This window comes from Leptinotarsa decemlineata, unplaced genomic scaffold (assembly GCF_025532065.1).
Source record: "Leptinotarsa decemlineata unplaced genomic scaffold, Ldec_3_MD MMD2_tig00000026_RagTag_RagTag, whole genome shotgun sequence".
NCBI classification, from domain to species: domain Eukaryota; kingdom Metazoa; phylum Arthropoda; class Insecta; order Coleoptera; family Chrysomelidae; genus Leptinotarsa; species Leptinotarsa decemlineata.
Genome location: NW_027412539.1, coordinates 4,670,112 through 4,687,028, shown reverse-complemented (window position 1 = coordinate 4,687,028; position 16,917 = coordinate 4,670,112). Strand labels below are relative to the sequence as shown.

General features: G+C 32.7%; 1 protein-coding gene across 1 annotated transcript in view; it reads right to left on the bottom strand.

Annotated features, from left to right (window-relative positions):
* Positions 1 to 14,695, bottom strand: part of phtf (putative homeodomain transcription factor) — a 51,365-nt gene extending 36,670 nt beyond the window's left edge. The window contains exons 1-4 of the mRNA XM_023162236.2: positions 14,223 to 14,695; positions 14,017 to 14,162; positions 2,654 to 2,868; positions 2,340 to 2,596 (exon numbers count right to left, since the gene is read on the bottom strand). Of these exons, the coding sequence (XP_023018004.2) occupies positions 2,340 to 2,596; positions 2,654 to 2,868; positions 14,017 to 14,162; positions 14,223 to 14,248 (644 nt within the window). The 5' untranslated portion in view covers positions 14,249 to 14,695. The remainder of the gene's footprint in view (positions 1 to 2,339; positions 2,597 to 2,653; positions 2,869 to 14,016; positions 14,163 to 14,222) is intronic.
* Between the last annotated feature and the right edge of the window lie 2,222 nt (positions 14,696 to 16,917).

The following is a 16,917-nucleotide window of genomic DNA, read 5'->3' as shown; positions in this document are numbered from 1 at the left end:
TTTTCAAATTGAACCGTAGCATTGACATCATTGGGTTAACACATATTTATGAATGTATTGTACATATTTATGAATGAATTGACACAAACAAACCTATTTCATGTGACAATTGAATTATTTAATAAATTACCAAATGGTATCAAATTCTTAAGCAGTTTTAATGAATTCAAAAAACACAATAAGAATTTTTTGATGAATAAGAAACCATATTCACTAGAGGGATGTTTCAACTAAGGGGTATATCTTTGTTATGACACTATTCTACTTTTATATTTTATATGTCTTGTAATATGTTTTTTTTTGTATCAGATGGAGTAGTAGAAAGCCAAAAACTTTCTTTCCCAAAAAATTAATCACTCCTAAAAATGTAACCCCTTCAATTCAAATCATTATTATAATGAATCAATTAGTAACTATAGTTACTTGAAAATGGTCTAATAAATCAAAACCGGTCATAACAAATAATAAACTTAGTAGAAATTAGACAAAAGTTATTTTCTTTATTCTATATTAAATAAGTAAAAGTGTTTTCCGCCTACCTCTATGCAAAGTATACATTTCCTGGCCTCATTGTAGGGAGCAAAGTCGTACTTTTCCTCACTAGGGAGGAAAAGTAAATGTGACGTCATGGTACATAATCAATGAAATAATTTATACGGCATTGACAACCTAAACTATATTCTATTATATAAATATAAAGTTTACCGTTTATTTATAGAACAACCTGTATTTTGCAATATGGTATAAATTAGTAGGTATTTTAATTTAACGATTTTTTCATTGATAATTTGTTAGATTCATGGATCCATCCGGTTTTTGAATTTATGACAAATTTTATAGCATGCTATGGTCGTTTGACAGTTTCAAAGTGTGATTCACCATACATAGTAGGTATATCTGTAAAATATTAAGAATATTTTAAAAATGAGTGATTCAAGCGATTTTGAACATATAAATAATACACCACCGGATATTTTGGAACAAGTTAATGTAACGGTACAATCTTTATTGCCCCAAAAATCTAAAGATAAATACTAAAAACAATATTTACATTTCAAGCGATGGACCGAAGAAAAGCATATTCGTATTTACTCAGAAAATGTTATGTTGGGATATTTTTCGATATTACCAAATATACTAAAAGCCTCTACATTGTGGTCCAAGTATTCGATGCTACATACCATGCTTCAAATAAAAGAAAATATGGATATTAAATACACAAAATTTATTGCTTTCTTGAAAAGGCAAAACCAAGGATATAAACCTAATAAGGCAAAAACCTTCTTTTAATTATTTTTCTTTGTTTTGTAGGTTCTCCTCATTTTCGGAATTTCAGGAGCATGCAGGTGTGACGAGCTCCTTAAAATGGCCACTACAGATATTAAAGATAAAGGTTCAATATTAATAGTAAATATACCAAATTCTAAAACAAATATTCAGAGAAGGTTTGTAATCAAAGCTTCACTGGGGAATGGCCCTAATTATATTGATATTTATAGAAAATATATATCGTTACGCCCTAAAATAGATCAGACACGTTTATTTGTCTGCTATAGAGCAGGAAAATGTATCAACCAAATGATTGGGAAAAATACTATAGCTAAAATTCCTACAAAAATTGCAGAATTTTTAAAACTGCCTAATGCCATAAATTATACCGGGCATAGTTTCAAAAGGACCTCGGCAAGTTTACTTGCAAATTCTGGAGGAGACATTCTTACTTTAAAGCAACACGGAGGTTGGAAGTCTACAAATATCGCTGAAGGATATGTGCAGCAATCTCTTGCAAAAATGCAAAAAATTTCGAACCTAATTATAGGAGTCACTAAAGTTAATGAAACTGATTGTAATCAGTCAAGTACGAGTATTTCCGAGGGACACCAGCTGTATAATAATATAGTTAGTGAAAATATCACGAAAACTGCGTTGGATCCAGCTCTCAGTTCTAGTGGTATTCAAATAACTACTGCTCAAAACTGCACGTTTAACATCACTATAAATAATTACTTAGCAGAAATTAAAAATATGTAGGATGCAGGTATGAAAATACCGTCCCTATGAGTTATACTGTACCTACTTCTCAGTTTTAGTTCTTTAATAAATTTTGTTTGTAAGTTTCATAAATAAATTATTTTTTGGTAGTTTCATAAATAAATCATTTAAAAATTTGAGGGAGGCGGAAAAATCATATGTATAACATGGGGGTAAAGTGAATTTTCCTCCCTTGAATGATTACTGCCCTCCGCTACGCGTCGGGCAGTAAACTTCATTCTCGGGAGGAAAAGTAACACAGTAGCTATTTCATGCATAGATCTACTAAGTCTATATATTAACTTCACCTTTTGCTGTCAACTTCTGAAATATCCACCATAGGCAGCACTTTACCGTTTCTAGTAGATTTCATTCTAGAAGATTCCTGATTTTTAACTCTTCTTTTTTTTAAATCACTAATATGCTTTCGTCTTCTATAATGTACGTGTTTCAACTGAGCTGTCTTCATTTCTGTATTGGGACTTGTGGCAACTATTTGAGAATGTATGAGACTTAGGACCCACATCATTATCTGTGGGATTAGTATTTCCATATAAGATAAAGCCTGTAATAAATTCGATCAGTTATACCTTCACTTCAAAGTAAATATTTACTGACTCACATCATGACTGGTATCATTAATTGGAGTTTTGAATAAACAAACAATAATATTGATAACTTGCAAAAAATATAAAATAAGACTAATTCCAAAGACGTATCTGGAGGTTTGTTCAATCCACCATTTTCTGTATAAGGGAAGGAACATTAATCTCAATGTAGCTAACTGGGTGACTTTGATGAAACCATGCTTTGGTTTTGTTTTGGTAAAGGAAGATCCTGAAAAGTTTTAAAACATTTCCATTGAGCTAATAAATAATAGTGGATTACAAACAAAGAGATAAAATAATAAATTTCAATTCGAAATCTTCTGTAGGAGAAACTCCATAGAAAATTTTAAGATTATGCCATTACTATAATTTTACCCGGGACCGCACTGCAGGATGCTAGATAGTCGCTTGGAGGGTGGATGGTAAAGGTGGATGGTGGAGGAGCAAAGTATCCTGGACGCAGTGAAATAAAGCCAGTATTTAACTGACAGCAAAAAGTTACAATCATGCCTTTCTTTGAATATTACTGAAGTTTTTCCCAACACCAAATCGTTATTTTTAATACCTCGACTTGTGTTTCGATCACCAAGTGGTCATCTTCAAGAGGAAGATTAGACTGTTTAATCTTCCTCTTGAAGATGATCACTTGGTGATCGAGGTGTTAAAAATAACGATTTGGTGTTGGGAAAAACTCCAGTAATATTTATTAGTACACCAAAGGTTCCAAACAGTGCATCATAAATGCCTCTCTTTAATAAATAAACAAAATCATTGAAACTAAACATTAGAACATAAACATTAAAGAAAAGAGTTACATATTATGAAAAAAAGGATCTTGCTGTTGAGTTGTAGATGTTCCACCATACGAATCTAATGATTGTTGTTCCATCAAAAAACATGAAACATGAGTAGAATTTGACAATGATGAGTACTGGATACGACTATCATACTCGTGGCCAAATTTAGGGGTTCCCACAGACAAATTTCTTTTTTTATATTCATTCAAGATGAGGTCTTGAATTTTCCCACGGGCTCAGACTATGGCCTGGGCTTAATTCCCGCATATATGGAAGTAAACTCTTGAAGAAACACAAATCCGGATCTTCTTCGGAGCTGATTTCTTTTTCCAGAAGTGCAAATTTTTCCTCAATGGGTCTGCTGGTTCCCAAATTGCCCTTCTTTTGTACACATAACTTATGCTTTCCTCCATAGCTAGGCTACCCGGCTGGAATATCAAACAGGACTGATTAGGTTGAATAGACGCCTGGCGTACCTTCGGATGATTTCTGGAGGTTTAACGGTAGTGGGGGGGGGGGGCAACTGCGGCTACCGCCGTGCTGTTACTCACGTTTATAAACAGCAGGATATTCGCCAGGCAGCTATCTACCATTCACCATCCTACCAACCCTCCTGCAGTGCGGCCCCAGCTTTAAGGTTACTAGAAGCGGCCCAGATTAGTTGATATCAGTAGTACCAGCCCAGGACATGAATGTAAGGTTTGAACTAATTTTTCATAGATACCCTTGCAGTGAACAGGCAGCCACTGTCCCCCTTGTTTATCTATGATATATGTGATTTGTATTAATAATAATATAATAATAATAATAAATATACTTTATTGTGTGAAGATACAATAATCTTATCGACAAAGTGTAGACATTCATAAAACTTGATATATCATGGTTCACATGATATTGTCAATAAAATATAGGACTATCAATTAATTTAATTTTCAATTGGTTATAACTGAGTATTAAAATAAATAAATTGAATAACACATATAACATACTGAGCTGATGTTAGACGTCAGTGAACACTGTCTCAAAAAATTCCGTAATACTATATAAAGCCAGATCCAGAAGAGAAGTTTTCAATTTTTTTCTGAACACAGCATATGTTTCAGAATGTTTTATTTCTGTCGGCAGATGATTGAATATTTTGGCAGCGTTATATATGCATGAATTTTTTATTAAATTTGTTTTTGGGATTGGAAGTCATTTCTCTGGCGGGTGATTCCATCAGCGAACTTGTAAAGTGTTTTGTTTTAATATACTAGACAGGCAGTTTCGAGAATGAACAATGAGAGCAGAGTTAACAACTTACGAGTTTTGAATAGTTCTTTACAAGATACCCTGGGAGCCGCTTTACAAAGATAGCGAATTGCACGTTTTTGAAGAACAAAGATTGAGTAAAAATGTACTTGATTACAGACTCCCCAGAAAGCGATTCCATATTGAATGTGCGATTCGATCAAGGCATGATAAACCTGCATTGCTGTCGCTGTACCTAGTTCATTTACAACGATGCGTAGTGCATAACCGAGGCGATCCTTGAACCTAGGTGTCTAACATGATTCTGGAAGTTTAGTTCCCCATTCATGTGCACCCCTAGAAACTTATTACATGCATTATTTCTTATTGCACCATCACCCAGAGGGATATCCGGCAAAGCACAGTGGAATGATACGCAGTTAGTTTTTTTAATATTGAAAGAGAGTAAATTAACATCGCACCACTCTTTGATCTTTGTAATCCCTAAAACTATTTTTGAGTGTCTTGAGATAATATGTTAAAATCTGTTTTTCTGTTAACCAGCTGTTATAAGTTATAATTCCAAGAGTGACTAATTTTTGAGAAAATTTTTGACTTTCTACTACTTCATCTTGATACAGACAAATGTGGGAATCTTCCGAAGGAAGGAAGGAAGTTATCCATTTTGAAAGTAGTAACTTTATACATAGATGTGTAGATCATGCAAAGAAGTAACTTTCAGACACAAACTGATTCAATTCCAATGTTTATAATACAAACTGAGTAGAGAAAAGTGTTTTCTGTATAATTCAGTGTTTATATAAAAGTATTTGTTTCGAAAGAATGTTTCTTTTGTTTAATTCAATGTTTATATGAAAGTAGCTGTTTCGGGAAGGCTTTTTCTTTCAAAATTGATTACTTCCTTCCTTTCTTTGGTAGATTCCCACATTTTTCTGTATCAAGATGAAGTTGTAGAAAGCCAAAAACTTTCTCTACCAATTCAATAATGGACTGACTAGTTAGAGGATTAGAAAAATCGTGGAAAAAACTATTCATTTTTCGATGACTTGTCGAACTTTATTAGGTTCCTCATCAATGTTCGAAATACACAGCCGGGCATAAAAGTTATCTTGGAAATTTATGTTTTTATTTGAATTATTTTTGATGTACCGTATTGTACTAATGAATTGCTTCGAATACATAGTTGTTGTTGTTTCTGCGATAAGAGTTTGACAAAAAACGAACCCTCGCCTGAATTCCTATAAACCACTATTGGTGTACTTTTTTTTCTATAGTTTCATCTGTCAATTGCACTTTGTGTACTGTTGTCAATGTTGGTGTATCGAAAGGAAGATAAATTGTGTTGTTGCGACAAGAATTGTGGCGCCTTTAGAAAATGACCGCTATCAGCGCCAAACTACAAGAATCGTTGTTGTAAGTCTCTCGAGTGTGCAACGGGTATGGCGGAGATACCACGAAACTGGTCTGCTAACTCGGAGACCTGGTTCAGGGCGACGCAGAACTACAACAGCTAGGGATGACCGCTTTTTCGTATCTAGTGGTTTGAGAAACCAAAAAGTTTCCCTTCGAAGGCATCTACAAGAAGTCAGAAATGTAAAATTGAGTGAGTGAGGAGGCTGGATTATCTTCTTGAACTAGAGCTACTGGTCCCCCACTTTCAAGTGAACACCAGATTGCAAGATTGCATTTTTAACGAGAATACTTGCTTGGGCAGTAGCGGATTGGAGGAGTGTATGATTATGGAGATGACCAGGCGAGAGATATGCTCAAGCGTGTATTGTTGAGCGACTTCCAATTGGTGGTGTACCAGTTATGGCATGGGGAGGCATATCGTTTGACACTCGCACGGAGTTAATCTACATCAAGAATAGGACATTGTATGCACAGAGGTATCTGATGAGAGGTTCCACAAGACCATGTTTTACCCATGTTTTTTCTTAGAGATAACGCAACATTCATACATGATAATGCACGACCCCACGCACTGTCCGAATCGTTACTCAGTATCTTGACGAGGTTCAACTCACGGGATTTTTTCGGCCTGCACACAACACGGATTTAAATCCCATTGAACATGTTTGGGATGGGCTGAAAAAACATTTACAGAGAGATGTGCCGGTTCCGAGAAATTCTAGAGAACTAAGAGACATACTGGTACAAGAATGGGAAAATCTTCTGCAGAATGTAATCCAAAATCTGACCCAAAGCATTTCTCATCGTTAGCAAGCTGTAATCACTGCAAAAGGAGGAAACGCTCGTTACTGAGGCCCTTATAATTTTTCTTTTTCAACCATATTTATTTATGGATAAAAAAAAATGAAAGTTCATATAATCCTTAGAATACTCATGACTGTATAAAAATAGTAAAATATGTAACAGAACTGTAGAGGGAAATAATGCTTAAATAGGTAAATTTAACATATGTTCCAGAATTTATTTGCGGAATACTGATTGGGAAAGTGTCCAGTCAAGATCTATTGATATATTCAAATGGTTAACTAACTTTAGTAAAGACATTAGTGGTGCTTTCGTTGCGGTACTTACGGTTGGAATATTGAACATGAACGAAAATCGGGTGCGACGAGGGGGTACGTGAAATGGTATTATACTGAGAATTTGTGAAGAATCAATGTTGTTTTTCAAGAGTTTTTGCATGAATCATTGCTGATAATTGGCGTCGCTGTTCTAAAGATTATATTTTAAACTCATGTCGTAGATCCAAAGACCTTGTTGATATCAGAATCAGAATATGCTTTATTGTCGAAAGAATACAATTCTTGTTGACAAAGTCAGTTGTCGTACATGGATGTATATTAAAATATAGTTAAAATAACACATACAGATGTATAAACACAAATAAACACAGGATCTGATCAAATTAGAGTAAATAATGGTACATATATATATATATATATATATATATATATATATATATATATATATATATATATATATATATATACACCCATCCATACATACATATTCACATAATTGAGCCTCAGCAATGACAGATATGGATAATGAGTTCATTCAGATAATTTGGCTATAAAAAATTCATCCAAGCTATAGAAGGGATGATCAAAGAGTAAAACCTTCACACTACCTCTGAATCCATTATAATTCTTGATTTCCCTAATTCTTGCTGGAAGGTAGTTGTATATTTTCAAGCCGTTATATATAATTGAGTCTTTTACGAGGCGACTTTTGGGTATAGGCAACATAAGAGTCGAGTTTTGGGAAGATCGAGTATTGTAAGACGATGACGCTCCTTTACATAGATCACGGTGCTTATGAATCAAACAAGATGTTTCCAATATAAAAATAGAGATCACTGTGAGGATTTGGTGATTTTTAAAGTATTCTTTGCATGATTTGCGACTCTTAATCTTGAAGAGGGCTCTAATGGCTCTTTTTTGTACAACTTGGATCATCTGTAATAAATTTTTATTGCATGCACCCCAAAAAGCAATTGCATAACCTATATGCGATTCAATTAATGCATGGTAGGCAGATTTTGCTGCTGCAAATCCTACCTCATTATTGATGACTCTAATGGCATAGCACCCAGAGGATAGTTTTTTAGACAGTTTTTTAACATGTTCATCGAATCTCAGGTTACTGTCAATATGAAGACCCAAGAATTTTGTGCAGGGGGAATTGTCAATATTAGTTGAATCAAGAATTATTGTGTCCAATTCACATTTGAAGGTTAACAAGTTAGTTTTGGAGATGTTGAGTACAAGGAGATTATTGTCAAACCACGTTCTTATTGTTTCGAGATCACGTTGTATGACATTGTGTAAAGATGTTTCATCACTACTGTGCCAAAGTATAGTGGTATCATCTGCAAATAACGTGAACCTCCCAGTTATATTCAAATGGGAGATATCGTTGACATATAACAAAAATAAAATAGGTCCCAGTACCGAACCCTGAGGCACACCACATCTAGTAGCTCCAATACGTGAATAGTGGTCAGTTTTTACCAACTGGCTACGATTCTCCAGGTAAGATCTAAACCACTGCAGGCTACTCCAATTTCAGTCTTACCAACGAAAAATAAATTAATTTAATAATGTCTATATTAGAGAATGAAGAAGTTTGTCTGATTACAAAACCCAACATCCGACTACCAGATTTCATAATATCTCGTATATGATCAACAAATGAAAATTGTGTATTTTACCTCAATCCAAGATCTTTGGTATCAGTTTTTCTTTCAAAAACTACACCATAAATGTCATAACTAAATATAATTGGCTCCTTTATGCGAGTTATTTAGATTAATGAACATTTATTAAGATTAAAGTATAATTTGTTTTTCAAACTCCAATCTAAAATGTTATTTATATCGTTTTGCATATATGTACAGTCTCGAACTGTTTGGACTGATTTGAAGAGGTTCAAATCATCAGCAAAAAGGAGACAGTCCGAATATTTCAGAGTTGATGGTAAATTATTGATGAAAATTATGAATAGAAGAGGACCTAGATTTGATCCTTGTGGTACACCTGACTCAGCTGAAAATTTATCTGAAATTTTTCCATTACCTATGTTTGACAATGAAAGACCGATTTTGAAGATAATTTTTCGTTAGTTCTAAAAAGTTTCTTGAAATTCCATATTTACTAAGCTTTTCCATCAGAATATCATGATGAACCTGATCAAAAGCTTTACCAAAATCAGTAAAAGCAACATCTAATTGAGTTTTATTATCCAAAACTTTGAAGGATTTATTACTGAATACAAATAAATTTGTATTGATAGACTTTTGTCTCATAAATGCATGTTGTTGAGGTACTATATATTTGTCGATGTGTTCACTGAGTTTCTTAAAAATTATATGTTCGAATGCTGGTGAAGACATAATTGATATACATCTATAACTTTTATTATACATTTTATTTCCTGATTTGTATATAGGCTTCATAATTGAAGTTTTCCATACACCAGGATAAATATTTGATTTGATGATCAAATTAAATATGTGGAGGAGAAGAGAGCATAGTCATAGTCATAGTCATAGATCTTTATTTGCTCCAGTTACATATAATGTACATATATAAACTCCGAGGAGTGTGGAACATGTCATTAGTAAATAACAACTAAATAACAAATCAAAGTTTTACATTCATAATCAATATTATCTCACGAGTAGTTTTAAGACACAAAAAAAACAATATATACAAAAATCAGGCATATGTAAATAACATTCATATAGTTAGCATACTATCATTTAAGAATTCCTGCAAGCTATAATAAGGTTTTTCTATGAGATAGCTCTTCAAACGACATTTCATTGTTGAAATTGGAAGATTTCTTAGAGTGAGTGGAAATTTATTGTAAATGTTTATAACTCTATATTTGACATTTCTCATTCTTTGTTCTGGTGTTGTATAAGTGATCCTTTTCACAGTTAATGAAAAGTTCTGATTTGTTTTCTGTTACAAATACTACTGCTTCATATATATAGAGATTTATCAAAGTTAAAATTTTGCTCCTAATAAAAGCTTCTCTGCAGCTATCGTTTTTTTTTCATCTTATAGATATACCTAAAACATTTTTTTTGTAGTATGAGTATCCTAGAGATACCAACAGAGTTTCCCCAGAAAATTTTTCCATATTTTATTCTAGATTGAATATAAGCATGGTATGCAGAGAGGGCAGCTTCAGTTGAGACATGTTCCGACAGTATTCTCAATGCATAGCAATATTTTGCAATATTTTTTGATAAGTAGTCTATGTGATTTTTCCAGTCCAGTCTCCTATCTATCAAGAGTCCCAAAGATTTTACCTGATTGCATATGTTTATATTTTGATTATTATATTCAAAGGTATTCAACTCTGGCGAGGATCTATTTGCGAAATGAATTATTTGAGTTTTCTCAATATTGAGTAGTAAGTCATTTGCTGTGAGGAAATTGTTCAATACATCTAGCACATTTGTTATCTTTGTCATGACCAACTGAGAGTTTTTTTCTTTTACGATGACCGATATATCATCAGCATATAATACAATATCTTCATTAACTACATTTGGTATTTCATTTGTGTACAAAATATATAATAATGGACCTAGGATGGATCCCTGTGACACACCTTTTTTTATCACAATTGATTCTGATTTATTTATCCCCAAGATGTCATTTTCAATCAAATGTTGGGTTCTGTTTGTCAAATAGGATTTGATTAAGTCCAAAGATGTGCCTTTGATTCCATATTTATCAAGTTTGTTGCATAAAATTTCATGGCTGACACTGTCAAATGCTTTTGACAGGACAATACACAAAGTTACAGTACAATCATCTTTGTTCAAATGGTGTAAATTTTTTTCTATGGCTTGATATATTGCTTGTACGCTTGATTTACCTTTACGGAATCCATTTTGTTCTTTTGCTAACAACACATTATCATCTAAAAACTTGAGTAAACGTTTATTCATGAGCTTTTCAAAAATTTTACTGGGATTTGGCAATAATATGGGTCTGTAGTTACTTTCTTCATCTCTGTTTCCTTTTTTAAATATAGCTTTAATAGATGCCACTTTCAGTACTTGTGGGAATATTGCTTGTGAGAAACATAAATTTATAATATAAGTCAAAGGATAGGCTATGATCTCTGCTGTTTCAGAGTAAAATTGTTCATTTCATTTCCTGACATACTGAAGTAAAAGTGTTCATTTTCAATTGAAAAGTGGTATAGCACTTATGATGCACTGTTTGGAACCTTTGGTGTAGTAATGAATATTACTGGAATTTTTTTCCCAACACCAAATCGTTATTTTCAACACCTCGACACGTGTTTCGATCACCAAGTGATCATCTTCAAAAACTAATTCAGTTTTAATCTTCCTCTTTGAAGATGATCACTTGGTGATTGAAACACGTGTCAAGGTGTTGAAAATAACGATTTGGTGTTGGGAACAAACTCCAGTAATATTGGCATAGCAATTATGGAATGACATTATGTTATTTTACACTAACAAAATATATTGACAGTTGTAATAAACATATACAGAAGCCAGAATAGATTATCTCAACTTCATCTATCAATGTCAATCTTTAAAATAAAAAAATTTGTGATTTTTTGGTATTTGTTAAATAAATTGACTAGAGGTTCAGATGTCCATGATGGGTCAACAAAATCGCCTGATTTCTGCTCTACGCTCTGCCCAATTACAACTACCACCCATATTTATAATTCTCCCCACAGCCATAATATACTCGTATAACCTACTGAATCCAACAATTCAGTTAGAAAACATGTCAAGTCCTATTTATAATCATTGAAAGCGATGGTTGTAAATATTTATGTTTATATTGCATTATTTTGTGGTTTTTGGTTGTTGAAAAATTGATATATTTTGTTAGAATTGAAATTTGTTTTTACTTTTCTGTTCATTTGCCTTTATTTCATTTTACGATTTATTGCACTTCATATTTTTGTTATTGGGTATAATTTGTCTAAAAAAAAAACAATTCAGCTGTGAAAAAAATTAGTTTAATAAAATTAAGAAAGTCTCCATATCACTTTTAATACAAATATCTGATTCTTACATTTTGACGATTGTGACAGGACATGATATGGAAAACGTTAATAAACTGGGACACCATTTTTTTTGCAACTTTGTGAAGAAATTGATAAAGCTACTTCAGAAAAACATGTTCATACTACCGTTTACGACTTGTTACAAGAACGGGAAGTTGTAACTTAAAGACTATTTAGAATTGATGAAAACACTGAGGAATTAGTTTTCTCAACAAATGCTGATGAAGGGGTTTTTGCAACAGAATATACCAAGGTGCGATATTTCAGAAGAGATTATATAAAATATAAAGCAAAATGAGAAGCTTCGATGAAGAAGGAAGTTATACTTTACGACAATACCAGCACAACCAGCGAGAAGACGTAGAGAAAATTAAATTTTCCCAAATCAGAACAGAAAAAATTTGACGGAAATGTTATAAACTGGCTAGGTGTGTCAGTTTATAAAGATTCATGGAGATGAAATTGACGAGGACGACAAATTCCAGTACCCACTACAGTCCATGGAAACAGAATCACCTGTAAACAACTTGTAAAATGTGAATGCAAGAGTATTATCAACGACCATCCTCTTACATATATTTATGAAAACTCGAATGACCTTTTGGCATTATCCCTTTGATTTCAGATATCTCAAACAGTGAAACTCCCGATGTTGATCAAATTGATAGGAATCATTTAGTGAAAAGATTCAGATATTTACAAAATCTCTGAGACAAATTACGTACTCGATTCAGCAAAGAGTATTTAGCACAACTGGTCAACTGCATTAACAAACAAAAAATTGGATGCTTGAATGTTGCCAATATTGTTTATTATGTTGTATAGGACAATAAGAAGAGACTGGACTGGCCTTATCGAAATATTCTAGAAATTCATCAAGGAAAGGACAACCAAGAATAGCAAGAGTGATTAACTCAAGGAGAGAAGTTAAACAAGAAGAGGACTGTCAACAATTTAGGTATTCCAATATAATTGATAAACAATCCAAGAAATTTTTCAAGAACCCTGTGAAGAACAATTCTATTCATAGAAGAGAGAATATATGAAGAAGAAAAAAATATGACTGAGAATAAAGAGGATTCACAAGAAAATCAACGTACTCGATGTGAACGAGTTGTGAAGTTTCCCCAGCCCTATGAAATGTAGTAATACTATACTTTTTGGTCGGGGAGATGTTAGAATTGAAGTTATTTTGTACTTTTATGTCAATTTACCTTTACTATATTTGGGGACATATTTCACTTAACATTTTTGTTACTAGGCATAATTTTATTATTTAAAAAAATCAGCTGTTAAAAAAATAAAGTTCATATTAGAATATAGAAAAAGTCTCTATATCATTTTTAGTACAAATATCTAATTCCTACATATATTTTGTGAATTTTGTTACTGCTTGTTTTTTTGTAGGAGATTATATAGAAGAGCAACTATATGGAATATCACATCCCTCTTGACTTTACATTGCATATTCACAGAGTTGTAGTATATTAATTATTTAGCAATATGCCATTGGATTTTAAAAAAAGTTAAGAATTGAGACCAATTCATTAGTATTAGCAATGTCTCCTTCAAACCAAAAATATTCTCATTTACGACACCACTAGTGTGTGATCAATTATTTCTTGTTTTTACTATTTACTTTAATAAATAATCATACTTCCACAATCAATTTAATAGGATTCTCCATCTGCTTTTAAATAAATAAATAATAGAACAATATTTACTAATAGAAACTTCCTATACACCAGCTAATTAAAAATAGAAAGATGCCTACTTACCCCTCACCAAATCAAGATCAATCAGATCATTATTAGGCTTAGCACTTCTAGTTTTAATGTGATTCAGACCATATTTCAGCTGCTCCCTTTGCTCTATTCTGGTTTCCCACTTTTGTTTATCATATGTGCCAATTTTTTGTTGATACCTGGAAATTACAGCAAAAATATCATCCACATGAATTTGAATTAGAAGGATACTTTATTACCAAGTGAATATGTGATTAATCCCCATCGAGATATCTAAGGGAATAACGGTGAAGAATAAGAGGAATCTTCAGTCTCTTGAACATATTTCAATTAAAAATTCTCATCCTAATCATAATAATGAATCTGTTAATGGAGATAAGGAAAAGATCTAATATCTTCGACCTTCAGAGGAACTGGAGAACACGTTAGCGATGATTGATTAGTTCAATAATTTAAACAATATTTTCATTGATTTTCGCGTTCAAACTTTGACAGTCATCAGTTTGTTTACCAACACCATCTATTATGATATGAAAACATAAAAAGCCAATTATCAAAGATTTCTATACTGCACTGCACAAAAAGTCTGACATAGACATCAGTCGTGTTGGTCGTGTTGTTAGAACCCAGATTGAATAATCTAAACAAAAATAATATTCGCTATCTCTGCTCGATGTGTTATTATTCAGCAGAGGGATAGAACATCAGACCGAGAATACCTCAGCTCAGAGTAACAAAAATTATTCTGAGGATAGAACAAATAACCTTTGGCGAAAATGACAGATCTGGAATAAGATTATTGACATCTTTTAATTTTATTTTCATTTCATACTCTTGGGACCTTGCCTGCAGAATTGAGAAAACTCGCAAACTTATATGTTGTGAATACAAAGTGCAGATATTTAACGAAAGTTATATTTTGTGGAGAAAAATCAGTTTTTATCGACCTTTTTTGAATATTTTCAACTTCCATAATCTTAACGTTTCGGGGGTCAAAATCTGCCTCCATCTTCAGAAATGAACGAAAAATTCAAATATATATGCTGATCATTTATTTCTCAACTCCTTTGACATCTATTGAAGGAGTTGAGAAATATATAATCAACAAAGGAATGACTGCATATATATTTAAATATTTTGTCCATTTATGAAGACGTTAATATTGTGGAAGGTGAAAATACCCAAAAGAGGTCGATAAAAACGTGCATATGTTCTGTGCTCGAAAATGGACAAAACATGGGCAATGGCCAAGAACAATAAAAAAAATGTTTTACTAAATTCACTTTTCCTGGGCAAAAGGGAAAGAGAGGTGCATTAAAGTAGCTTTACAACGGGATAGTCACTTCCGTTTTTATTTTCAATACGTTTTACGCCAAAGTACAATCTATTACGTTTTTATAATTCTTGAAAATTAAAAATTAAACTTCTTATGTTTTCATACCACTTGTATTTATAACTAATGTTACTGCAGTTTCATCATACAAAAACATTTCCAAACAAGTGCAATAAACTTCATAACAAATGTTTGGAATACAAATTGAATAGGAACAACTGTTTTGTGTATAATTCAATGTTCATGTAAAAGTAGTTCGGGAAGTATTTTTTCTTCCGTGTAATTCAATGTAATATACTACGCCAGTAACTAGGGTAAATGTTGACGGATTCGACGAGGTAGTCAGTTCGATAATATATGTGTTATTTTTATCCTCTCTCACGAAAAGGAGGCAACCCGTGTTTTTTTAAGGAGAAGTGAGACTTCTAATTTTACCCAAATGTGGATGGGTCCCAGGCTCACTTAAATATGACCACACTTGGTTTTATGAATGACATTCGTTACCAACTGGCCAGGTAGGCTTGGTACCTTGGTTGCTGAAGCAGAAAAATCAATGAGTGTAAAATGACGCGAACTAATGCAAAAGCACAAAATGAGGGAATAAATCTAATGAGGTATCTATGTCGGACGTGACAGGGGGCCGCTCCTTCTACTTTGATCCTACTATATAGCGTGACTCACGGTCGATGGTAGGTTAGACGTTCCTGGAAAATGCAAAGCATGATTTTTCTGAAAATTCCACCTCTCACATTCCCTTACCTGTTCTATCGATCTAAAATATTTTCAGCATTGCGGTGTTGCCACTTCCATCAAAAAGTGCTAGCAACTTTATTTTTTTAAATGGAACACCCCGTATATTAATACATTTTTGGAATCGACCTGGTATTTTAATACTTTTTTATTAATAATGTTCTATACCTATCTCTATCTGTTTTCGAGATAAAAAATAAATTGTGCTAAATATGGTCCAAAACATAGCCTTAATTGAAATTAAGTACATCAATACTCTCAATTCATGAAAAGTTGATATTTTGATGATAGTTTGGACAAATTCGAAATATTCAAATAACACCAAGAAATCGACTCCATATCATACAGGGTGTGCTAAAATTACTATTATTTCCATTGTGCATAGAAGTAGTCAAAAGTTCATTTTTTCAAATGAAATCCCCTGTATATTACTCGGTGAATTGAAAGATGGTGAAAAATGCTTCAAGATGATATATCATGTCCCTATAGCTAAATCGTCAAGTTTTCTCAATAAAGTCGCTTCTTCTAGAAACATAATTTCTTTTTTTTTTGAATTTGGACTCAGGTAGCAGTGGAATTATCAAGCTTATATCAGTTCGGTTACTTTTATAAGTAATTTACAAAGAGTTATCGACGGTGTTTCGAATCATCTTCCAAAATGAATGCAAATATCGATTATTCAAACGAAGTTCTTATAAAATTATTTATTATAACAAAGTGATCAAATCATTGTCAGAACGTGTAAAAAATTCAACCAAATGTATCCTGAATTAACACCAATGAACGAGAGGAAGTTTGTAAGAATAAAAAAATAATTTCCTTAACTATGGCTCAAAGTTTCCAGGGAACAA